Genomic DNA, 26668 nt, shown 5'->3' with positions numbered 1-26668 from the left:
TGTTAAAGGCATCAAATAAAAAAATGAGTGAAAATATAAAAGCAAAAAACAAATACAATAAAGTTTATCAGCTTGAAACCTAAATATCTTCCCTTTGTAGTTTATTTAGTTGAATATAGGTTATGAAGAATTTCCAAATCATTGAATTCTGTTTTTGTTTTACACACCCCAACGTAATTGGAGTTGGGGTTGTAGCTGACTGCAAATTCACATAAACAAACTCAAATTACAGACATCGGACAGACCTAAACAACACTACACATGTGGCATCAACATGTATCACTCTATTTTAGGTCAGAATCACCCCTTGTATTAATTGTTTTGCACGAGGAATAGATATTATACTGGGATATTTTCCTCTTCTATTAATTAAATATTTTATATATTTGTTGTTTTATTTTTATCCAAAAATTAAGATTTCCCTTGCATAAAAAACATTTCCATACTACTGAAGAGGAATTGTGATTCAGAATAACTACATTGATAATACTACTACTACTACTACTACTACTACTACTACTACTACTACTACTAATAATAATAATAATAATAATAAGACTCCCACGGTCTTTACCATCAATTTCAGAGATCATGTTCCTGTATAATCATTGAATCCATTAATGTATTTCTACAATCTTCTGGCTTTGGCAGCTGTTAGGCTTCTAAATCTGCGTCCTTTGTTCCCGGAATCACCTGTTCTGCCCCTTTAAGATCAGACATTTCAATCTAGGCGTGTTTCCTGCTGCCATTGACTGAAACCGTGCACTGGCATCCTGCGGGGGGGAAGAAAGCAGCACATCCACTTCCACATGCGATTATTTCTATTTCATTATTATTATTATTATTTTCTTTAAAGTCGCAGTGTGGTTAGAATCCTATTTCTGTGAACAGAAGCAGCCGCTTCATTTAGGATTTATCAAAATTATATGAATGTCAAGCGGTCAAGGTCCACTCTGGTGATGCCACAGCCACGGTTGGATTTTCTTGCTTCTGGGTAGGAAACATCTGTCGCAGTGGTTTGGATGGATTTCTGGTGATCCGCAGCTCTGACTGGACCGTGGAGGGATTAAGACTGCTGGAGCAGGAGGGAAGCTTCACCGTGGGAATGACACGCTGCAGTAAACAAGGGAAAGAATGGATTTAAAAACATTAATGATGTGACTGCGACACTTTAACCGATAGAAAATGCTTCCCAGCGGTCTCTTTGTGCAAACCTCTTTGATATAACTGTCTGTTTCTTGACTGACCATTATAGTCCGAGGCATATTATATTGTGACAGTTTACATTAAGCCAAAGAAGGAAAGAGGGGACCATGTCGGCGGTGATGATAACGCGAAAAGTGCGAAAATGGGAGAAGCTCCCGGGGAAGAACACTTTCTGCTGCGACGGGAGGGTGATGATGGCCCGGCAAAAAGGGGTCTTCTACCTGACTCTGTTCCTCATCGTCGGGACCTGCTCTCTCTTCTTCGCCTTCGAGTAAGTCGTTTGAGTCCTAGACCATCTAAAGACCATCTAATCACCTGCCTCAAAAAGTGCTTATCAGGCTCCCCAAGCCCAGCCCGTTTCCATTGTGTCCAGTGTGCAACCTTATCCAGCTTTTACCAGGTTTAGACCCGCATCAATTGATCGATTAATCGATAGAAACGAAAACTGCAGCATTATTTCCTAAATAATTTATTTAGTTTCAGTCAGTATTTAAACATTTCATTGAAAACCATTTTAGGACGTTATTTTAGATCATGGGAATAATTATCCATAAAGTATTAGGAGACTGGGCAAAAGTCAGTCTACAAAATGTTATAAAATGATAGTAACAGTTCACTGAGCAAGGCCACAGTTTTACTGATCCATCAAGAAATTCTTGCTTGAAGTGACAGCTGCCACAAGCAGCTGTTAAATCTTTCCAGCCTTCATGTGTGGTGTTGAATTTGCCCCATTTATTTAGCTGAAAATCTGGAACCCAAACTTATTTTGCTTAATATTTCAACATTACAATATGAGGTCCTTGCGCATACACACATGATGCAGTGATTAAGGTCCACCGTTTTATCTTATGTTATTGCCATTGTATGTACTTTATCTGCCTGATGCAGCATTTGTAAATGTGTATTGATGCTTTTGTTGTAGCTCATCTGTAACCTCCTGCATAGCTTTCGTTAGTAACAACAAAGAATTTTTCTTTAAAATTTCTGAACCCATGTTTTTTGAGTGTCAATATTCACAATTTGGCAGAGAAAGGTTTTAAAGGGGTAAAAGCTGTCCAGCTTTACCTGATTTCAGACAGAAAAGCTGCATTTTCTTTTGTGGTCTCAGCATTTCTGACTATATATCTCAGTAAGTTCTTTATATTTGCAAACATTTGCACTTACTCAGATTTTTCATGTCCTGACAGTTATAAGCTATACTGATATGTGTTTATAACAACACCATACATAAACCCATGCTACTTCTACTTTCAGTCTTACTAACTCTTTTTTTTTTATTTCCTCTTTGTTCTTTATATCCTTGTCTGCACAAGACTTGAATATGTAGCACAGAATCCTGCAGTACTACATGGGTTTCTTTTTCTTGACCACAGGATTTTATGCAGCTTTTATGTCAAATCCATTTAGAACAAATAAGAAAAGTACACTCTCAAAAATAGAGGTGCAAGATAAGGACATTTCTGTACCTATAGGTACATTTTAAAGAAATGTTCTCTCAAAAGTACAAGACTGGTCTTTAAGAGACCAGAAACACACCTTCAGAGTACGAAAAAGGGTTCAAAGTGACATAAAGTACAAATTTGTACCATTTTAACCATAAGGGTACCTGCAGCATTGAAAAATGTTTGTCGTGACAAAAACTATTGTTAGCAACAGTGCTTTAAGTGGGCCGGTATGCAGCGGTACGCAGTACCGGCACTTTTAAATTCTATCCTTTTGCGTACCGGGACTATTTTTTACAACGTATAGTGCACACTGGGACTTTTAACAGCTTTTCTTCAGCAACCAGTCAATCCCTACGACTTCACCACATTACATTACAACTGATATTTGATGAGTTTATTTAAAAAAGTTTTAAAAAGTCGCCTCAAAAGAAATGTATTGTTAAGACCGGTTTAGATGCACAACTCTTGCTGTAGCCCACAATGTCAGTGTTTTGAGTTTTTGAAGATTATTTCTAGATTAAAAATAATATTGCTAAGTGGCATGGACCAGGCCTAATGCAGTGTAAAACATAAAAAACATAACTTGATAAGGTGAGGTTGAACTTGATAAGGTACAAAAATAGACCAGAACTGAAGGGTACAGAAATGTCTCTCAAAAGAGTACACCCCCAGCGACAAGCATTTGTACCTTTTTAGGTACAAGCTGGTACCTCTATTTTTGAGTGTGTAGTTGCTCTCGCGTAGTGCTGGGCCTTCTCATCTATCTGTGTTGGATATTAATGGTCTCCTGCTTTCCTTTGAGCCTGGACATAAGGAGCTGTTGTCTGGCTAGGAGCTTAGAGAAAGAGAAAGAGAGAGACGATACTGATTAACGTGAGCGTCAAGAGCTCAGAGGAAGCATTTTGATAATGGCTTGAGGGTCGTCAGCCTGCTATGTTCATAATACAGTGGAAGGTAATTGCCTTGCGTGGGTGGAGGGATATTGAAATCGAGATTAGACTCAGACAACATGGGGGTTATTGTCAGATATGGCATTACATGACTACAAGACATGAATGTGATTGTAGCCTCTGTCTGAGCAAAAGGCTTCTGCAGAAAAACTGCATGATCTGAAGCATTAAAACGATGAAGCACTGGTTTTTTTGTGGTATCGTAGACTGGCATAGCTTTTGCTATTTCGAATGCAACTGAATGGCTCTTGTTTGATCATTTAATTGTTCTTGTTCTTTAACAATCATACATTCTCAGAGCTGAAAAGTAGTTTAGATAAGTTGTTTAATTTAATCAATATACTCTTAAACAGCCCCCCACCCCAGGAAAAAAAAACTGGAAAAACCTGATGAGCAACATTTTATTCACAGCAAAACATACAAAACATCAAATGTAAACGGAAATATTAGTTCATCTTGAATTTTGTGGCAGCAAAGCACTTCCAAACAAGTTGGGGCAAGAACATGTTGAAAGACCATCTCTTTATTTTACCAAGTCTGTAAATGGGAACTGATGAGACCAGTTGATCGACTTTTGGATGTATGAAATGCGATTCTAGCTCCTGAATTTTCTGTTGTTTCAAGACGCACTTTCAAGACATGCTTTCAGGTGGTGAAAGATCTGAACTCCAGGCAGGTTGGTGCTGTACCTGGACTGAACTAAGAAGCCATGCCTCTTTTCTGCTGTATTCGATGTGCGAGGTCTTCGTCGAGAAAGCTGTTTTCTGGATCGTGAATATTCAAAATGTTTGCAAGCTCATAATAAGGAACAATATTCTCAAATTGCTCCAGAGTATGTGGAAGCAGATTATTTAACATCTGCTACTCTTTACGTTTGAGAGACTCTGCCTCTCTAAAGTATTCTTTTATACCTAATCTTGTGATCTTGTTTGTCCAGCTGTTTCTTTCTTTCCTTTCCTTTTTTTTTTTTTTTTTCACTTCCAGTTACTTTTCCAGTGTTTAGTTGCCCCTTCTCAACTTTTTCAAGGAGGTATCAAATTTAAACTGCACTAATCTTGTTCAGAAATGAATGAACTGTCTTATTTTAGGGGTGGCAGTGGCTCAGGAGGTAAAGATGGTTGTTCACTGACCTGAAGGTCAGCAGTTTAAACCCTCCACTGATGCGACTGCTAGGAGGACACGTTAAACATGTCGATGAAAATGTGCAAATACGGCTTCTGTGCCACACTGGTAGATTTGAGCAGGGGATTTGCTGTGGCGACCCCTTGAGAAAGGGACAAAGCTGAAAGGGAAGATGGAGGAGTGAAATGTCTCATTTTCAACTATTTTTCTTTTCCTATATGAGTTCTGAAAAGGATTACTTTACTTTGGAAAACTGGGGGTGTTTGTTCAGTTTACCTCAAAGAGAAACAGCAAATGCTGGTAGGTAAATAGTGTGTTTTGTGTTTTCAGCTAAAAGCACTTCTAAACCTGAAACCTGCAACATAGTGTCTGCCGAGTCTTAATTATCACAATAGCAGTGAACCTTTTAAAACCACTGATGCTATGTTAGCTGCTGTGAGTTGCATGCACTCAGCCACCCAGACCTGGAAGGAATGAGGTGGAGAATATGGTGTTTGAGCCTTTTTTGTTGTTGCTGTTATTAATTTATTTGCATTTATTTATTTTATTTAATGTTGGTAAATGGTATTATAGAAAATATTACATTTATGTAACCGGGTCCCTGATTTAAACTGAAGCAGCACAACCTCTGCATTATTATTTATTAATAAGCTATAATCAGCTTATTATTCAAAATATTGTCACTGTTCCCAGGCATCGGGCTGCAGCAGCCATGGTTTATCATTTTGTTGCTGATGATTTAAAACAGAATTTTTCCACACACACAAAATCCAATTTATCCCGTGAAGTGGGTTTGAGGTTGAGCTGCATGCTGTACTGTGGTATCGAAGGGACAACATGGAGGACAGTGTCCTGCCTTCTCTGGCTCAAATCCAGCACCAGTCCAGCATACATCTCACTGTTTTCTCCAGAGTGTGTTGAATGATTTTTCCAAGCTTTAAATTGAACTAAATTGCGGAAAAGATCAGAATACACAAATAGAGTCATTAGGAACATGTAAACAGATTAGTCACTGAAGAGGTGGGCCCAGCTTCGCTGTTGTTGATTTTTCAACTGTCCAGGATGGACTTATCCTTTATCCTCCTATTAAACCAGGTATTATATGCTATGAAACATGTTATCTGTGGTGTACACAGGGCTTTGAACTGTGTATATATGGAAATGCTTGCTCACTAGATTGGTTGTGCATTTTGTGTGTGCGTATGCTTACATGCATGCGGATAGCCACCCATGGAGCTCAGTTGAACAAACATGAAATGGGAACACAAGGACACTGTGTCAGCTGTCCACCACGGGATACTTAGCTACTTGGCTGGGGAAGCATATGTGCATATAATGGGTCTGGTGTTTGTATCTGTGCCGTGTCTACTTCCATACACACAGTGATAGTGTTCACTTTGGCAGACAAACATCCTCTGGTGTGAAGATCTTACAAAGAAGTGGTGGAGGTGCAGGGCAGTGCCTGCAGAGTGAGCGGTTGCAGTCAGGGGAGATCTTGTAACCGACCCATGAGCTTCTCTCAGCATCTGACCCCACCCTGTCTCCCTGCTAGCCAATGAGGAAACAGCATCCAGCTGAGGCTAAATGAGCAATAACATGATTTATGCTCTATTCAGAGTACATGCTCCATTTACAGTAACAGTGATCTGCAGGCTTTGTTCTCTGGAAACTTCTCTGCCAGGAGGAGAGTGCTGCTCATGGAGGATGAAGTGATATATTTTGGCCCACATCCTGTTACTGAGATAGACTTTGATTATTCCCCTCTATTGGCCTGGTTTGTGAAAGATGCTGCACTTGAGGGAAATGCATACTGAGGATACGTCTGATCATGCAGTTAAATCACTAGTCATGTTTTGTGTAGTTTTTTCCCCATAATGTCAGATTAGTCATTAGTTTTGATTTCTTTTGCTGGATGTGTTATTATGCAACAGCTGTGATCACAACTTTAATCCTGGTAAACGATCCATGATGCTGGCTCTGATATTTTGTCCCTTTCGTATAGTATTTAAATGTTACATAAGAAGAACGGCCGCTTTAATCTGGACAACAGATTATAAACTCCAGAGCTTCAGATCTAGAGGTCAAAATCCGAATCAAACATGAACGATTTCTGACTATTTTTGAGACATGTAGACAAACCTCTTCTTAAGCAGCATAAGTGAAATTTTTCATTCAGACTGTATAATGTACATTTATTAAATTTAGATATCTACATATATTAAATGTTGGTGCTATTTATGGATGTTTTAATCAAGAAGCATTTTTTGGAGAAAAAAGGGCTCCCCCCCCCTTTTTTTAATGTAATTGTTAAACATAAGATCACAAACTGGCGAAAAGTGATTACACTACTCAACAGTTTGTACTGTGGAAGGAAACATTGAGGCTCCTAAAGTTGTGTAATCTCTGTATCTGTTAAAAGAAAGAAAGACGGGCTCACAGTCCAGCCCTGACATTTGCACAACTGAAGGCTGTTACCGTGGCCCTTCTGGTCTACCTGCACAGTAAGTACAGAAGTCAGTTGTAGTATCAGCCACGCAGGATGACTTCAGCTTACAACCTTTCAGTATTAATATAGGAAAGGCTCTACATGTTTAACAAAAGTGAGATGTCACGTGAGGTGTCATGAGTCACCATTCTTCATGTGATAACATTTTAAATTTGGGTTTCAGGGTTCCATAACAGACCTTTGAAGTGATTTTAGTGAAGCGTTATTCATTCTTTAAAAGCTTAGTATGTCAGAGTCATCCTGAGTGAAGAGTGGGGGGATCCTCTAGATCAAAGTCTGCAAGAGAGCAGACACACCCTAAAGCAGCGAATGCCTCCCACCATTCTCATATACACACACGTAAAATTAGCTGAAAGTAGCTTGTCTCTTTTTCATGTTTAATAAGACATCATTATTTCACAAGTGATCTAATATGACCACCATGTTTTCCTTTGTTAAGTAACAAACTGGATCTTGTATGGAAATAGCTCAGGTCTGATGTCTTCTCAATAATATGCTGTCTACTGAATTTGTGTCGCAACCCACTGATTTAGCATAGCTGTGCAACAGAATTTATCATGTAATGTAATGTAATAATGTATGTAATGTAAAAGCAGAATGGAATTTTTTGCATATTTAAACCCTGCATTTAACTAAAAATTAAAAACAAGTTTACAGTTGTGATGGGTCAGGCAGAAAGTGAGTACAGTGTCGCAGGATGCCTCTTTGGCTGATAAGTATGTACTGACCAAAAGAGGTGGCATAGATTTGCACACCTGGAAGTTCGCCACAATGAGTCGGCAGGCAGTGGGTAAATTTTAGGATGTCCAGCAGTGTTTTCAGAGCACTGGGGTAGTCAGGGTTCGGCTAGAATTTGTCATTTTTTGTCATAAAGAGCCATTGGAAGTCTTAGCAAAGGCAAGTATGCCTTTTCCTAAAGGAAAGTATGCTTGATGCAAAATATAATCATAACACTTTTAATATTCTTTTCATATTTACATCAATATAAAAAGTTAAAGTGCTTAGGATTCTTCATGTAAACATTAACCAACAAACGAGTTAAAGTGCAATACAAAAATGAACCACCACTGTTAATGTTTATATATAAACAGTAAATTACTTTTAAAATATCAACACAGTGATTTTGAATATTGATGTAAGATTGTCCTATTTCAGTACATCAATATTTTCTTCCACCCCATTCATCAATCCTATCTTCTGTCTTGCTGTTCCCTGTTGAGTGACACTAGCTTGTGGTAGCATGGGCATGTCTGTGTTTCACACGCCGGTGGACAAGCTTGTTCTGCATTCTGAGCTGTTTGTTGGGCAGGCGTAAACGAGCGCCCATCCTGCTCTGCCCGTGGATGGTGTAGCTGTGATTTTGGAGACTGGCGTGGTGGGAAGCTGAGTTTGGCCTGAGCAGCTACGGTGTCCGCTGGTGGCTCCAGTGCCGCCGCTGAGCAGAGCCCTGATGAAACGGAGAAGGTGTATCCTGATGTTTTCCATGCTTATGTGGTGACACGTTCTGCAGCCCGTGCTGCACTGTCACATCCTGCGCTTTCGGAAGACGAGTTAGGGTGGCCTGTCTTTTGCCTCTTCAACATTCCTACTTTATCTCTCAGTGTGACCAGGTGAGATAAGAGTGCTGACTCTACATGATTATCATTTTTTCAGTCCGCTCTCCCTGTGAATGAGGTGAAGAACATGGAAAGCTAGTTAGGGATGGAGTGTTGTGGCGAAGATGTGATCCGCGGTAATGAAAGCTTCGTAAGGGAGCTAGTTTATCAGGTCCTTCCATCAGTTGATCATAAGGGTCTCCCATAATGACTCGTTGCATATGGCGTCAGGGAGAAAAATGATTACATGTAGAGGCATGTTTTTGGCCCCAGATGAAAAAATAAATGGCACCACATATTACAATATGCCATACTTGTCAGATGAACCTAATCAGAAGCTTAAAGTGGCTCTGTGGTGCCCCATTCCAGCTGTGGTCCAGCCATTTAAGTCTTTGCTTATTGATTGTGTAAGACCCCTAACCCTTTTGAGTTCAGGTGCCCTGTTGTATCTCTTGAGCGCTATTTGTCAGAGTACCAGGTATCCTGCTACTTACTCATTGTACTCGCTCACGGAGAAGTCTGCAGTGTGGGCTCTGACTCAGTCAGATATGTCACATTTTCACAAAGTCATCGTGATTGGGGTTGTGACTTTTCCTCTCACCTGTTTGCCCAGGTTTTAAGACTGTTGTGCAACCAATCCACAGTGTATCGTGTGCAGTCAGGGTATACTGGAATGGTTCCATCAGATGCTTAAATCTTTGTTGTAGGCTTTTTGTGTTCAGAAGGCTGACGAGGTGGATGGTTTGCCCTGGTTGCTGTTGGTGACGAGGCAAGCGGCGCAGGAGAGTCCCAACTTTAGCCCCAATGAGTTGGTTTTTAGACACGGGTAGCCGACCATAACAGTAAATATAGCTTTGTGTAAAACAGTGTAAGCCAAGATCCTTGTCTTTATGTTTTGATATCAAGGGATGGACTAGTGTTGACTCTACACATAACAGACAATTTAGCAAAAAGTCAATTTGAATACTTTAATTAGCAGCATATTCACATTTGTTTAGTTGCACAGATAAAAGAAAAAAATTGTTGCACCAAAAAAGTGTTTGCTGAAAATGTGACATATCTAATCATGATGTCCAGTATAAAGTCCTTCTAAAAATTGTAGAGAAACTGGACAAGTGGAGGACAAAAGAAGAATGGGCGTGTCTAATAAAAAACCCCACACACATTGACAGCATATGAAAGCTATGTGAGCGTCATGTCCTGAAGAAACTGAACACCTGAAAGACCTGACAGAGGATCTGAGACACACTTCTGGACCTTCAGGTGATCGATTTAAATTTCACTGCAGCCTTATCAAGAACGGTTTCCATGGAACGGTCATTATCAAGAAGCCATTTGTTTATGTTTGCTCATGTTTTGCTCGTATTTGTACTCACCCTATAATTCCTGTTTTCCTGGTTTTAATGCTGACCTATGAACAGCACAGTAATTATTAAACAAGATTTATAACAGCGACTATGAATTGAATAATTGACTCCAAACAGTCATACAAGTTTTTATTATCATTTAGTACATTTACAGACACAGCACTTTCAATCTGGCCAAAGTACTGTATAATGTCAAAGTCTCATTAAGCAGAAGTTTAGCTTATCATTTTTAATGCCTGGTACAACTGAAGGAACATTTATTTGGAAAACAAGGATGGTTTAATAAAAAGCTCAAAGCTCATGAAATAACAACCTGAGTTTGCTGTAAGTTAACAACCACTGATAGTTTTCTTTATACATTTACTTTTCAATTCACATGAATAGATTTGAACATTATATGGGTGCTACTTGGCAGAAAATATATTTAAAAAAATGATAGAAAGTTCACTTAAGAAAAGCAATAGATTAAAAGTGTTGTGTGAGTGTAATCTGACTTATTGTTCCTGGGAAGCATTTTCCCTCATGGACAAACAACCTGTTTAAATAGAGTTTTACTGCTGCAGCTGATGAGCACCCAACATCACTCCACCAGCACACTCCAGCACCTCAACAACTGAGGGAACGGGCACACCTAGATAGGATTTGACCATCGGGGGTGTTTGATGGGAAGTGATGATAGAGTGTGACTTGAAAAGCTACCAGTCATCATTACAGGAATTACACAGATCGACGGGCTGCGTCCCCCCTCAGCCTGAATCTGTGTCTCTGATGTTTCTGCACAAAGATCAGGCGTAAACACACTTAACAGGGGAAATATCTATTGATCGGAGCCACTCTCATTGTTTCCGTTAGTGCAAGTAAGACACAACAGAAAAACTGCTCAGACTGGTTCAGCTGGTGTATCCCGTTGTATGTCATAACTACTCAGGTATGCTGACACACCAGGTTGATCTGTACAGTAGGAAAGGAAAAGGTGGACTTTGTTATCTCTTCATGTTTTTACTGGCACTTCTTTACTCAGCGTCATTGCTGTGCTTTTTAACTTTTTATTTTTTTCAAGGTTAGAAAAGAAATGCTTCCCTGACAGAGCAGAGCAGGTCTGATAGAGGCTAAAGTAGCTTGATAAGTTGTCAACCTCTCACTTTTGTGTTTGTGTGACCTACAACTCTCCTGCTACTGTAAGCGTGTGCTTTTGTTATGAACAGTGGGCAGTGATGGAGTGACAATGTCATGTTTTTGCCACCCTGATCTCCTGGCGCTCATCACTGATTACTCGATCCACCTGCTGGCTTCCTAATTGCCTCTGCTACCTCATTCAGTTCACCTGGTTTCCTTTTCTTTCACTGCCTACTTAAGCTCCCTCCAATCCCTCATTTTCTGCCAGATAATAGTCAGACCTATGTCTAGTTTTGTTCCAGCGTTCTACAGATTGTTCCTCAGTTGCCGACCCTCTGCTTCATGCCCCTGGATTACCCTCCTTGCCTTGCCCTCGACGGATACCGCTACCTTTCGGATCTTCTGATTACTGACCCTGCCTGTCTTTGGATCTCTGAGCCTTGTCTTTGCCTGGATGAGTATTTTGCCATCCTGTTTACCTCCCAGCTGTTGCCTGGTTTCTTCTGCAGACCATTCCCCTGGACTGATCTTCTGTTCATACTCCTCCACCAATAAACTGGTCATTTGTCCAGAACTCCCTGTGTGTGGCTGAATTACGGATCCTCAGGGTAACTCATTACAGACAAGATAAATAGTATTTACCCCATCAAAAAACACTTGTATTCATGAAGGGGGTATGGAAACTGCCATTGCAAATTGCATCTCACCTTTTAAGGGCTACAATGTTGAAACCAACCACTCAGATTTGCTTTGCTAAGAACCAGATGGACTTGTCCAGGGTGTACCCTGCCTTTTGCCCAGTGATTGCTGGGATAGGCTCCAGCTTCCCCCGACCCTGAATTGAACCAAGCAGTTAAGTGAATGAATGAAAACAATCAGAAACATTGCCATAGGTTTTAATCTTTAGCCTGATCGATTTACAGCTTGTAATCGTACAAACTTACAAATGTAAAGTTTTATTCAAATTATAGAAGATCCAATCTTTGGTTTTTTGTTTTAATACCACCTAGTCTAGTGTGTAGTTGCAGATTCATCTTATGATGATCCACCAGCTGAATTATATATAAAATGCTCACTTATCCTGAACCCATGTAATAATTAACCTGACAAAAAAAGAGAATAATGTATGAAAAAACTACATCCTGATAGTTGTGTGGGGGTAATTATTAGCATAACATGCAATGCAGAAGTTGTTCTGTTTTTCCATCCTATGCTGCAATAACAGCATTGTCTTTTGAATATATGATCATGGGCTCATGGCAGGGAGTTAAGGTCACATGGTTTAACTATTAATAACTGCATGCTGAAGGCTTTGTTGTCGCTGCTGCTCCGCTTTGTTGCAGCACTTTGCGCTGCAGCTCACATCTGTTACCGAGCAGCAGGCGGTTTGGAGGAGCCCTACTGGCTCTAAGCCCAAAGGCCTGGCACACTGAGCTATGCTAATGTTTCTATACTCCTCCAGAAGGCGGGGGGAGTGAAGGATGGCATGGAGTTGTTTATTCACAGCACCGACTTCCACAGAAAGGGCCGCTCTCACAGTTCATGACCTCATGCTCTGAGCACCAGCTCAGAATGTGTATGGTTTTGTCATTTCTTGTCTTTTGTATGAAGGCTCACATTCAGAAGGTTCATACATTTGTCTGCAGTCATCAAGTCTTGTCATGATGAATCACATTTTTCCTGATTCAAGGAAGTCAAATGTCTTGCTTAGACTATTCAAAAGTTCAAAATGTTGTTTATTTTATGACGCAAATAAAAAAAAAGGAGCAAGTACTTGGACAGTATTATCTTATCGTAAAACATGTTTGGCATTTCACAAAAGCTGTGACAACAAATCAGAAATAACCTTAACAATCCTGTTTTACAGATGCCCGTACCTGGCTGTCCATCTGTCTCCTGCCATCCCTGTTTTTGCTGCCGTGCTCTTCCTGTTTGTCATGGCCATGTTGCTGAGGACCAGCTTCAGTGACCCTGGGGTTCTGCCGCGGGCCCTTCCAGAGGAGGCCACATTCATTGAGATGGAAATTGGTGAGTTGCAGGAATAGTTCCCTGAAATTTGTCATTTTCACTTTTTTTTGTCACCACCTAAACTCTTTCCTTCAGACCCCTTATAATAGATAGATAGATAGATATATAGAGAGATAGATAGAAGTACGTCATTGGTCCCAAGTTGGGAAATTTAGTTGTTGCAGCATCCATGTACATCAGTACTTTTATAAGTAATGTTTAACTAATAAAGTACAGCCAAATGGCAGAGAATCACATGAAAGCTACATGGCTGCGATGACATTATATAGCATTTATTTTCTGTCTGACCTGCAGATTTAAAGCATTGCTTCACTGTGACCAGACTCACAGGATAGTGTTTGGCTGCAGAGAGAAGTTCCCACACAGTCACCACTGCAGTGCTTATCTCTGCATGTTTGCAGGAAAGATGAGGGAGGATGTCCATCTCTTAAAACAGCCTTGCCTGTTCTGATTGGTCAGCTGCTATTTCTGCTTTAGTTCTGTTGAAACTGGAATTCAGTAAATTTGTTTCATTAAATGCAATACAACAATTTTTATTTCACTTTATGACAAGCATTAAATACCATAAAGAATACCCCCAAAAGATCTGTTTGTCCTGACTGTGCCCCATGTTGGTGACATGCAAAAAAGGAGATAAAATGACGATGTGAATCTAAAGTATGACCGTCCATTTCCAATGATTCTCAGTATTGGCTCTTATAAATAACACAAAGGAGTAAAACCTCGAAGTGATATGCTCAATGAGCGACAGCAGACTCTGGCACTTTGAGGAGCACATGACCTCACTTGTTCCTCAGTTCTTCATGTGTGCTGAACTACTCCTCACTATCACTGCTGATAACGCATCAGCCACCTTCCTTGACTTACATTCATTCGAAGTTATGTCATTGACATGAATGATGACAGTTTATGGGCTGTTACATCATCTTCATCTGGGGAGCAGCTTGCATGAAGTGACATCCTGAGATACAGGTTGGAAACAAGGTGAAAACAGCTCAACTGGAAGTATTTAGGAGAAATAAATATTTTAGTGTTATGGCTTGCTAAACAGCAAGCAGGCAGCAGCAGTTCTGTTGCTTTTTTGATATTTGTTTTGCATCATGTTGTGATGCTTGGTTATGTTTCAACTATATTTGCTTATTTTGCTAAAAATGCTCACCAACTGTTTGTTTGCAGCCTAAAAGATAAAGACCTTTTTTCTTTTTCACCCTGTCTCTTTGCCTCCTGCTGCGTGCCTGCATCAGTCTTATGTGTTCTTTGTTATTTGTACCATCCATCACAAGAGACATGGGTGGAGACTGGTCACTGCTCATGACAAAGGTTTAGGCCCCTCTGTGGATGAAATAGCTTACAGTCAGAGCTATTCTCATTACTACATATTCTGCATGCAGATTGACACTGCTTCAGAAAGTAAACCATGGCACTTTGGCTGCCATGACCGTGATAAATGATGAACCATGTTGTGGTTTATCATTTATCAAACGAAAAATTGACTGATCACTGAATGGTTTGATGAGTATTAAATACAAATGCCATGTTTTGGCCTTTTAATTTGAACCCAGCTGAGAAACTATAAAAGGTTTTAGACTGTCGAGTTTGCCTTCTTCTAAAACCATCACAGCACCATATCTTCCGTTGGAAGCAAACGCTTTCAGACAGTTGCAGAATCCGTGCCAGCTTGTCTGAAGCTGCTCTGGTGCCATATGGTGACCCAAAGCTTTGCTGACTAACTCCATGTTGGCTTTTATTTTAATGAGTCACCTTTCTATAGTTCTGACTTTCATCCGGCGTACCTAAATATTATGCAGTATGTTTTTTTTTCAAGTATTGGAGTTGCTCTTTCCTGTTGGAAATGAGGGTTGACTGAAAGCAGGCATGCTGATGAAGCTGCCGCAGCCTTAGTGCTCTGTCCCTTCTGCCTTTTAGCACTAGTCCCAGAGGGAGAATGCTAATACGATGAGATGCATCCTCTTGGAATATATAATGCTACTAGCAAATCGAGTCGTGCCGCCCGAAGGAGTAGGATCATTCCCCATGAGTGATGACTCACGAATTTATTCTTCATTGGTTTATCCTGAGGGCTTCTAATCCTACATTCTGTATAAAGCGTGGTATTTTAACCTGTTAGAAAATAATATTTTCCCTACTTTGCAGACTGCTTCGATAGAAGCTTGTAAATCTAAATCTTTGGAAAAACGTGCATGTTTTACATGGCAGAGAATATTTATTGAGCACTTTGTATAAGCTGTTAAATCCCCCTTTGCTCATTTGTAAACATTTTGTTTTTGAAATTTTTTAGTCTAGATCTCGAAACCCCATTTCCTTTTTATTTATTTTTATCTTAATGTATCTCCAGAAAATCAAATGAGCATGCTGACCTACTTCCATTAAGTCCACATTCATGTCTGCTTACTGCAGCATCTTAATAGTAGATTTTTACACAGCAGTTGTTCTCAAAAACTCCTGCCAGCAATACTGTGATCATTCTGTCTTCCCAGCTCCTACAGTATAAGATAATTAGATACATCTTCATTTTCACATATAATAAAAGTATAATAATCTGATTTGGTTAATAGCTGCTGTGCTGAAACAGATCTTTTGTAGTAAACGTTTTCAGGACGGTTAGTTTAAATCCAAGTACAGCTGTTTCCTTTTAAGGTTGGAAATGAATAACAGTAGCAGCTCAGCAGTGATCAGACATCTACCGTTGCCAGTACTGTATTGACCCAATCTTGAGATTCCCAGACATTTTCAATGTTCAGCTATTTAGATTTATGTTCTATATTGTCACTAAATCTCACATAGCTTGCAGCCTTTTTAAGAAGGATACAGCAGGTGAACTGTGAGTTTTTGTCCTCCACAACAAGGTGCAGTACAATTAGCAGATAAAATCTCCTCCTCAGTGAAGTTTTATCTTCTCTTCTGTTTTTTTTTTTTTTTCCACAGAGGCTGCCAATGGGAATGTCCCCGCAGGCCAGCGACCGCCACCTCGAATCCGTAACGTCCAGATCAACAATCAGATCGTCAAACTCAAGTACTGCTACACCTGCAAGATCTTCCGACCACCGCGAGCGTCTCACTGCAGCATCTGTGACAACTGTGTTGGTAAGAAATGTCTTATCTGCCATCAGGAGTCCTGCTCAAATAAAAGGCTTCCCAAGGTGAGGTGGGTTCACTGAGGTTAGGCAGAGTGAAGTTTTGTGGGGTAAAATAGCTTGCAGACAGGATTTTTGGTGAAGGCACTACCCTTATGACCTCTGCATTCATTTCTCTGTAGTGAAATGATTGAAAAATAAGCAGCAAGGCTGCAGAGGTTTGCAGAAATGTAAATGAATGTATAAATGCGCTAAAAATCTCACAGGGAGACGTGTTTTTGACCTTCCTAATTTTTAGAAATGACTTGATTTTCAGAGGCACTTTGGTGTGTGTGTGTGTGTGTGTGTGTGTGTGTGTGTGTGTGTGTGTGTGTGTGTGTGTGTGTGTCTATGGCTGTTTCATCTTTAAGCTTCACAGTGATTTGGCTGCTGATGATTGAGGAATGTGTTTGAAGCGTAGCATCGTAGCTAATATGAAAGGAGACAGTGAAGCCTTAGTGCTGGAATAAATGCCCAGTCATTGTGAACACTGGTTTGTCTGTGTCCACCTGCTACAAATACATGTACAAAACAGACACACACACGCACCCCTACACAAGTCTGGCATTTCAGATCAGTGGGCCATGTCCCTGTGTAATTACAGGTACCAGGTTTACTTTGTCCATAACTGTGAACGTGTTATTTGGAATCTAATATATATTTATATATTTGAAAAAAAAAAAACAGCCAGAAAGTGTTGCTGTGGTGGATGCTTGTTTATGGGTTGTTCGGTTCTGTTGTTCATCTTCAAACTCCTGAATCACTGCATGTTAAAAAGTGAAACTTTAGCTTATTTATTAAGCCAGAGAAATGCCCACAGCTTTAATATTGACTGAGAGGTGTGAAGAATGGTTGTACTGCTATTCTGGCTGTTGCCCTGTACAGCTATGTACTTAGGAGAGTGGTCAGAGACATTGTTTTAAGTTAATGTAAATGAATCATGCAACAAACATAAACATGAAGTTATTAATAAGTCAATGGTTTTGGTAAAATGTTATAACTATAAAACTATATACAATTATGGAAAAAAAAATATTATACCAAGCATGTTTAGCAAAATTATGTTTGTACTGAAGGTACAAAAAAAGTTGGTTTAATTGTTTTTTATGCAGCTGTAAACAACATTATGCCAGCAGGGAACTTCTGGGCACTGAAATGACAGATGTTGTATCCACTCACATAATCAGGTTGGACTTACAGCTCCAATGTGAACTTGACCAAAGGTGTAAAAGAAGAAAGAGTTAATAAATTACAAAAGCCACTAGAGAGTAATTACCTGTGTTTATGTCATGTCATATAGAAAAACAGCCCACAGTTTAAAGCCAAGTTTGCGATCGACAGTTATGTCCTCGGATCATTAGATTGTTCACACAACATGTTTGTGGTGTGTTTGGGAGTTTTAATGTCTGATGTCACCGATTTTCCAGGTAGTAAATATTTGCTCTTCTTCCTAAGCTACATCTTAGATGTAAAGTAGAAGACATATACCATAAATTTTGAGGCCTTGTTTGCCACTCCAACATCGGTGGTGAATATGAGACTGAAAGCAACTGCGTATGTGTAAATACCTGCGTGCTGTTCAGCAAAAATAAAAAAGATCTGTTCATTTTGTCGGTATGTTTACAAACTTGCAGCTCGTGTTTCTTATCTCGATGTTTGCTGTATGTTATTGTGAAACCCCATCTGGGGAGTGTATGCTGCAGAGAAAAGTGTACAGTAATGTTTACCTCTTGTGTGTGTTCAGCCCTGCCCTGCTTTCCTTTGGCTCGCCTCCAAATGTTAGAGAAGGAGAAGAAAAGAGGAAGCATTCACTATATTTAGCCTCTGATTTCACAGAAGCTGATGCACAAAGCTGTCTTTGGCTAAAACTTGTGTATTTTTAACACTTTTGATTCTAAAATTGTATCTGTTAGATAACCATAAATGACTATTTTTTCTTATTTTTAGACCGTTTTGATCACCATTGTCCATGGGTCGGCAACTGTGTGGGAAAAAGGAACTACAGATACTTCTACCTGTTCACGCTGTCCCTCTCTCTGCTGACCATCTACATCTTCACCTTTGACATTGTGCACGTGGTCATGCGTGAGTATCCTGCTGCTTGTGACACATTTAACTAGAAAATGTGGCGAAACAGGAAGGATGACATGCGTCACATGTTAATAACATCTAGTCAGCTCATCATGTAAAATCATGCACATGGGCTGAAACTGTGACCAGGCTTGAACGACTGCCTGATTTGATTCTGTTTCATACACACCCACTGACTTCCTGGTTTTACTGGACACAGACAGCAGGAAGGCTGAAAGGATAATTAGCTTTTGGACTTGTTACTGTACTTCTTTTTATCAAAATCAGCAAGTATAATTTCTTGTGAATCTGTCCTTTTAAACACATGTGTTTCCCTCTTTAGGTTCAGTGGATAAAGGCTTTTTGAACACTTTGAAGGAAACTCCTGGAACATATCCTTTAAAGTTTTTATGTGCTGCTGCGTGTGCTTTGTTTGACGGACATGATTGAATCGAGGAGTCAACATGTCTCCACTGATCTCTTATCTTATCAGAGCCTAGCCGATAATCATGAAACAATAGTGGTTTTTATGCTCCTGGGTCTTCTGGTTCCCAGATATACTTAATGGAAAAAGGAATGACATCCTTTTGACCTGAGTTTTTAAATGACTATATTTAAGGGTTAGCATAGGATTAAATAACCGCCTTTTTCTCATTTAACCTTTTACTATGATTATAAATTTGCTATTGACATTTTTTTTTTTAACTAAAACGTAATAGAATAATTTTAGGTAATTTTTTTTTATTGTTGTGAATTAAACCAGCCTTTCACTGAATTTGTTAACATACTGAAGTTTTTCTAGCTGGTCAGTGTTATTTTTTTATTTTGTTTTTAGCCTTTTAAAATGAAACGTGACCGGGAATTTGAAAGGAATTGATTAAATTTAATGTTTAAGCAGCAATCAATACCTGACCAACTAGCCGACTACTAATTAATCTAACAGAGTGTAGCGTTTTAGCTCCCCTGTCCACTTATCATACTTGCCAAAAACCATTATGCGCTGCTAAACCAGAAGATGCTGATACAAAAGAAGAAAGTAATTTTACATTTTTTCCACATTGGACTACAGCTTCAGGACACTGTAGCTGTATTATGAAGAACGTCAAACAGCTCCAAGCGCTGATAGTTCAATTTTGTTTAGACTTTAGAGGTCACTTTTGGCTGTTGTTGTATACATTTCCACTGCCATTTACAGGAAGTGCTAACATACAAACAATGCCCTTTCTGGGCTCTGTAAGACACAGGTCTGTCAGAGAAGCTGTGTGGATTGACTGCAAACCAGTTTTGTTATGTAATTTCCTGTTGTTTTTCCATCACCTGTCATCCACTGTTTAATCAATGTCCATGAGTCAGGCTGAAAAACATCTCTTGCTGTTTTCTTAACTGGAGCTCACTGTTCTGGAGGTACTGGTGTGTTTCTTCACCCTGTGGTCCGTGGTGGGACTGACCGGCTTCCACACCTACCTGATCTCTCTCAACCAGACCACCAATGAGGATGTAAGTGCTCCTGAACAAGTTTGTCACTAGTGTTGCGTGTTTGCTCAGATGTTGATCATTTTAGTAGAAAGTGGAAATAACGTGTTGAAAGGCACCTCAGACAGATACACTTTTTGTTCACCAATCCTTTAGTCAGGCAGAACACAATCTAACAACCACCTACAGTGGACTTTTCTTTTGGTTGGTGGTTATGTTTCCAAAGCAGAGAATCGAGTCACTAAGACCTAAACGATAATTCACTGCCTGGAAAAACACAAGGAACTTTGTATTCCTGTGTTATGTCTACAGTGTCCATGTTTATCTGTGGAGCAAATTCTTTGAGTGCATCCTGCTGGACACTATTAGCTCTGACTCTCGCCACATGCAAATCTGGGTTCTGCAAACGACAGCATGAAAATGATCTTCCACAAGCAGTTTTGTGAATACATAAATGTCAGATGATAAAATTCCTAATTAGCTTTGCTGAGTTGCTAACAACTATATTTTTGTATATACAGATGGAACAGATGAAATCCTTTTTGGCTGCATTCACATTGACCTTCTGTAGTTTTTCTTTTTAACCATACAACTGAGTGCTAGTTTTGGATGATTTAAGACACCAGGATTACTCCAGATTAAACTAAATAGACAAATAAAATTCTGGCTTTATAAAATCACAGACCTCAGACAATGAGGAAAAATCCAACCTCGCAGGTTAGTGACAGGAATAAAAGGGTTAAAGAAATTATGTACACATTATTTTATTCCTCACATATTTAAATTTGGATGACGACTTTGACATCTGTTTAACTGAAGGCTGCTGTTACATTTATCAGGGGGTATAGTCAAATAATGAAGATAACATTTTTTAATGTATGTCTGTAAATACTGTGATCAGAAGGCTGGTTTCATGTGGCGTGAAAGACAAATATTCATCTTTGAGGTGTTAACACTGCAATTTCTGAGAGCGGAGAGTTGTTACCTTGACAACTACACCGCCTCGCTCAGCACTGAAGGACAGAGAGCTGGTAAAATGTAGCTTGTTAAACACGGCTGTTATATTGCAAACCAAAGGGAAAGCAAACATAAAAAGCAAGACGTTAACTCAGGCTGGAATAGCAGCAGCTATTGAAAACATACCCCTTTTATAAGAATAGCCGTATTTTGTGTGTTTTCTTGTTTGCTTAAAAACATATGTTGAATTTTCTGTGAAATCTGCTGAAAGCTAAAACAAGCAGTTGGACTCCTCTGTGCTCAGCAGCAGGTTGATGTTATCTAATCATCTAAATATATGTATGAATTTCTGCTATTCTTGTTACAAGTGTTGACACATCCACTGGTTTCCGTCTCTTAACTTGTTGGCTATGTTTAGAAAATGCCTCTGAGGTCAAAAGCAGAGAAAAGCAAAAAGATGTGATCGTTTTCAGCTGTACAGGGCCGTTATTTAGTCGCCACACAGAAACAAACACACAGATCAGAGCTGATGTGATGCAGATGATGAGTGATGCAGGTGGATGAACCCATGGAAGGGTTGATGTGTCTGTTTATTTATTCATATGTATACATCATTTAGACTTGTGTTTTCCAGATCCGACTGCGTAATGTTTGATGAAAAACAGCAGCGATGATGATGGTGGCTGTTGGAACTTCTAGATGCCTGAAAGCGAAGAGTGCACTTGTACTTTGTTGCAATGATTAATTTATAATTTCCCTTTTTCTTACCAGTGGGATGGCTGGCCTATTTTTTCGTTCATTTAATCAGTAATGAAGCCTTGCAGCGTGCACATACAGTGTAATGCTGCTCCAGGTGTTGAAACAATGGCTGTCAGCCCTGCAGTTTCGATGTCTGTGATCGGCCTAATAATAGATGCATCAATACCTGCAGCAGCTGGGAACAGAGCCAGAGCTACTGCTGTGGCATGGAGCAGAAAGAGGAGGGTATACACATAGGAGAAAAGATGAACAAAGGGAAGGCACCCTAAGTGTTATAGCTGCTGTAGTCTCCTGTAGATGGCACATGCTCAGTCATCTGTGTCTTGCACACTCAGACCTTCAGATGCACACAGAGGCATGCAGCAGTGCGGCTCCTTATGCTGGCTGGTGACCTACATATACAAGACCCAAAGCTTTTTTCTGGACTGCATGAGGGTCAGTCAATTCGTAGTACTTTGCTGGGAACAACCTGGGAGTCATAATAGTGACTACAGATGGACTTTAACCTTAACTTTCAGTCAGCCTCTTGGGTGTTGTTACGTAAATAGAAATTTGACCTAAGTTGCCTGTTTAGCCTCATATTTCTGTATTACAGCAAATTTTCTGAAAGTATTTCGACTTAAATCTTTAAGTACCTTGATCAAAATGACAAGATCTGCGTGAATCCGGCGTTGCATTTTAGTGTGCTCGAACATGGATTTCAAATCATTTTTAACCTAAAAGACATTGTGGCCCTGCAGGCATTAAATCAGCTTCCACCTCCTGTTTAACTGCAGCAGTTATACAACATATATATATATATATATATATATATATATATATATATATATATATATATATATATATATATATATATATATATATACATATACATACATACATTTATATTTATATGTATAGCTCCCTCCTCATCCAACTATTTCTGAATACACAATGTTGCAATCCAGATTGTTTATCAATGTTGAATAGGAAAGTATTGGAGAACTAACTAAAGGTTTTGTGTTTATAATGTGCCCGATGTCATGTCCTAAAGAATCCTTTTATTATGGGGGAAACTCTTATCCCCTGTTGGCACACAGAGTTTCTATTAAACCAGGAACCATTAAATCCTGACAAGTTTTAGTAGGTCAAACCAACGCCAGTGGGAGTAACGTCTAAAAATGGAAGTATGCTTTTGAATAAGGTATAAGGATGGGGAGAAAGTTTATGAGTGAACCGAGTGACTGTAGTGTAGGCTGCTCCACTGATGAGTGCTGTGATCTGTTGTGTTTGCCCAGATTAAAGGATCCTGGTCAGGAAAGAACAGAGTCCAGAACCCTTACAGCCACAAGAACATCTTTAAAAACTGCTGTGAGGTTCTTTGTGGGCCCACATACCCAAGGTAGGTTCTGCTACTACAGTCTCATACAAGGCAGGTTATTTTTTGTTTTAATGTTTAACTTTAGTCAGTGAGTCATGTGTCAGTGCCTGTGACCGATGAGGCTTCTGTCCTTGTTTTGGTAAGTAACGCCTTTACTGACTAACCCCTCTGTCTCTGTCTCTAGTGTTTTGGACAGAAGAGGAGTGATGCAGGCGGATTCACCTGTTTCTGCAACCAGTGCAGTTCCCTCCTCCTTTAACAACCCAATGACACAAACTACAGTAAGCTCATGCGCACAACTCACACTGAAGCTCCTCATTTACATTCCTTCCCCCACACGCAGGAGTTACCTTTAACAACCTTTAGTTAACTAGGAAAAATAGTCTGACTGCAGACGTTGCCTAGGCATAAAAATACCAAAAACTTGCAAGATTAAATGTGAAATTAAAATGGCATAATAAATAATAAAACCAAAAGACAAAAATCAAAAGTTTCTTCTCAAATTCACATAAATTCTGAATGTGAAGATTATAAAGAACTGAATAATGTAAGTTTGAGAAAGCCGATCAAGAACAGCCTTACAAACGACAATGTGCCAGTGCCCGAAAACCAGGCAACACAAAGTTACAGCAAGCAGTGATTAAAAAGTTATCTCAGAATTAGACTGTATATAATGCATGTACACATTATTGTCATAATAAAGCAAACACATGAAGGCAACTGTTACAAGCAACTTTTCAGTCTTGAAGAAGACAAAAAAGTGCAAGACTCAATAATGAAAACGGCAGACATTAACTTTTAGAGAGGAGAACAGCTAACTGTGAAAGAATTAATACCAATGGAATAACATTTGAAGAAACTCTGGTTTTCATTAATCAGTTTGAATAAAAGTGTGTTCTTGGAATGAACAAAAACATTTACCAGCTTAACTTTTACTTCAAGGCACTGAGGAAATACAGTATCTTGTTTATCACGTTGATCAGTTAAATGAAAAACACATTTCAGCGTTTCTTTACAAGAAAAGATCAATAGAACAAAACAACAGAAAGCTTTATGCTTTTGAATCCCAGGCGAGGTATGTTTGGAGTCTTAATCTCCCAATAAATAAACCTCTCTTAAACATGGATTGTGAAAACATGATGCTAAGAGAGCAATTTTCTGAAATTCTAACTCATGTCTATTGATGATATCCAGTCAAATGCTTTGTAGTCCTCTTTGCTCCACACTTAAAAAAAACATTGTCCTATCAAAAAGGGACTGTACTCAGTTTTCTAGTTGAGCTCCTTGGCCTCTTGACGCAGCTGCTTTATACACACACTATTACAACTGTCTATGGTGTGATATCAGCAGGGTTAGCACACTTCATCACTGCTTGTCAGAAAGCACATTTCAGAGTTAGCCTGAACTTTGAACTTTTTTCTTAATACTATAGTTACTGTGTTGCAACCAGGTTTCTACTGTTTGGGGTATCAAACTCATTTTAGTCCAGGAACTAGATATAGCACATTTGATGTCAAGTGGATGAGACCAGTAAAGTAATGACCTATAACAAAAACTCAAACATATTACATATGTTAAAGTAGAAGTACATTCTCAAGATGTTTGTTGTTACTAAATTATAATTTTAAAGAAAAAAAGAATGAGAACAGGGCAGAATTGCAGCCACACCCACAAGCTGTCATTTCCACACTCTCCAACACACACACACACACCCGTCACCCTGTGACATATACATACTATGGAGCTACAACATCACAAAATATTTTTTCACAGACATTTTGAGATGAAAAATGTAGTATTTCACATCATGATTAAAGTAACTTTTCAAGTGTTATAAAATATTTTAAACATTCATTCTTGTACATTTCCATTTCTTTTTAATCACCTTGGCCACCTGAACTGACTCACATCACAGTAGAAACTGAAGTAAGACATTGTTAAGTAAGACATAAAAGATATAACACATTCTGCCCATGCCTTGTAAATCTTTTACATAAAACATGTAACTTCACATTTTCTAATAAGGGATTTTAGTTACTTTTATTTATATTTACAATACACGTTTCAAATATTTTGTATGTATAAAATATCCCAAACATTTCTATTTATTATCAGTCACTCTTATTATGTCTTTCCTGCAGAAAACGACAGCTCCACTCATCACCAATGAGCACACACCTGACGACACCAAGCCGAGCATTGCTGCCTCAGTAACCGAGAGCCCCTCCCCCAAAGAGAAGAGCTCCTCTGGTAAAGTAGAGCATCCTCCGGCTCAAAAGCTGCCGCCCCTCGCTTCGCCTGAGACCGATGCAGAGACATCCATTGCCAAGGACAATACCCATTAGCTGCATGAGGTGGGCGGCTCAAAGCCTCTCCTCCAGCATCCTGCCTGATCATGAACTGAAACATTATTAATCAATGTCTGAATACTATGCGGGTCACTCACTCATTTTGACTCTTACACTTGATTCCCCAAGAGGAGTGGAGCTTCTTCTGCAGCTCATCCTCCTCCCCCCTCTACCCAGCAGTCGCTGCAGAGCTGTTGGATTGACACTTGACTCCTGGAGGAGGAGGAGGGATTAAATGGAAAATCAGCAGCTTCCTGTCTTCTGAACACTGCATGGAAAAGACACGATGGGGAGAAAGTGGATAAAACAAAACAAAACAAAAAAATAATGGGCTTGCTCTGATTGTCAGTCATTCTTTATTTAAAATTGTATAAAGACATTAATGTGGAGGGTAATTCAAATATACTCCTCTGGCAGAAACAGAAGGTATGATTTCTGGATGTGTGTAAAACTATACAGTCATCTATGTTGTGCATATATTACATGCCCTATGCAAACCAAGCATCTTTATGAACAGAGTGGATGAAGTTTCAACTTTTGTGAGAACACATGATGTCCAGACAGAAAGAAAATCCTTTGCTGAAAAATCCTGCAGGCTCCTTCCAGGCAACATCTACCTTGTTTTCTGATATTGCTGCATTCAATACTGTTGCCATTTATGTGTATCTTTTTTTAAATTTATTTTAAACCTATTTCAGACCAACAGCTGTCCTTACATTTTTATATAATCAAAGATGTAAAACCAGGTTGGCATTTTAAGCTGAGGAAACTTACGTTCACATAGATAAAATCCGGGTGATGTTGAACCTCTGAGCCCTAGTGAGACAGACTAAAGGCCTGATGAGCGTAGACACTCATACTGACAGTGCCTTATTGAAACAGTTGCACCACCTTCTGCAACTGAGGTCAACCGAGAGAGAAGCCCCCCTTATAGTGTTAACATTTAGCTGAAATGATGATGTGAATCTTTTTAGTCACAAGATGGTTAAAGAAGGGATTTGATATTGTGATGAAAAGGTATATCCATCTTTCTTGCTTTAAGTCTGATAAGTAGACCAATACCACTCACGTGCCTCTGCATTAAATTTGAAGATACAGCCAGTAGCTTCTTAGCTTAGCTTAGCTTAGCTTAGCTTAGCTTAGCTTAGCTTAGCTTAGCTTAGCTTAGCTTAATTTAATTTAGCTTAGCTTAGCTTAGCTTAGGTTAGCATAGCTTAGTTTAACTTAGCTTA

The 26668-nt window shown here is 39.3% G+C and overlaps 1 protein-coding gene across 1 annotated transcript; it reads left to right on the top strand.

Moving 5' to 3' along the window:
* Nucleotides 1-1313: 1313 nt before the first annotated feature.
* zdhhc9 (zDHHC palmitoyltransferase 9) lies at nucleotides 1314-25433 on the top strand (the record flags this gene model as incomplete). The annotated part of the gene is made up of 9 exons (XM_079250547.1): nucleotides 1314-1477; nucleotides 13175-13335; nucleotides 16282-16440; nucleotides 18417-18554; nucleotides 18883-18961; nucleotides 19934-20036; nucleotides 23006-23109; nucleotides 23273-23369; nucleotides 25230-25433. The coding sequence occupies 9 exons, from the start codon at nucleotides 1314-1316 to the stop codon at nucleotides 25431-25433; spliced, it is 1209 nt and encodes a 402-aa protein (XP_079106673.1).
* Nucleotides 25434-26668: the final 1235 nt, after the last annotated feature.

Source organism: Telmatherina bonti (assembly GCF_933228915.1).
Source record: "Telmatherina bonti genome assembly, chromosome: 12".
NCBI classification, from domain to species: Eukaryota; Metazoa; Chordata; class Actinopteri; order Atheriniformes; family Telmatherinidae; genus Telmatherina; species Telmatherina bonti.
This window is presented reverse-complemented; position numbering and strand designations above follow the sequence as displayed.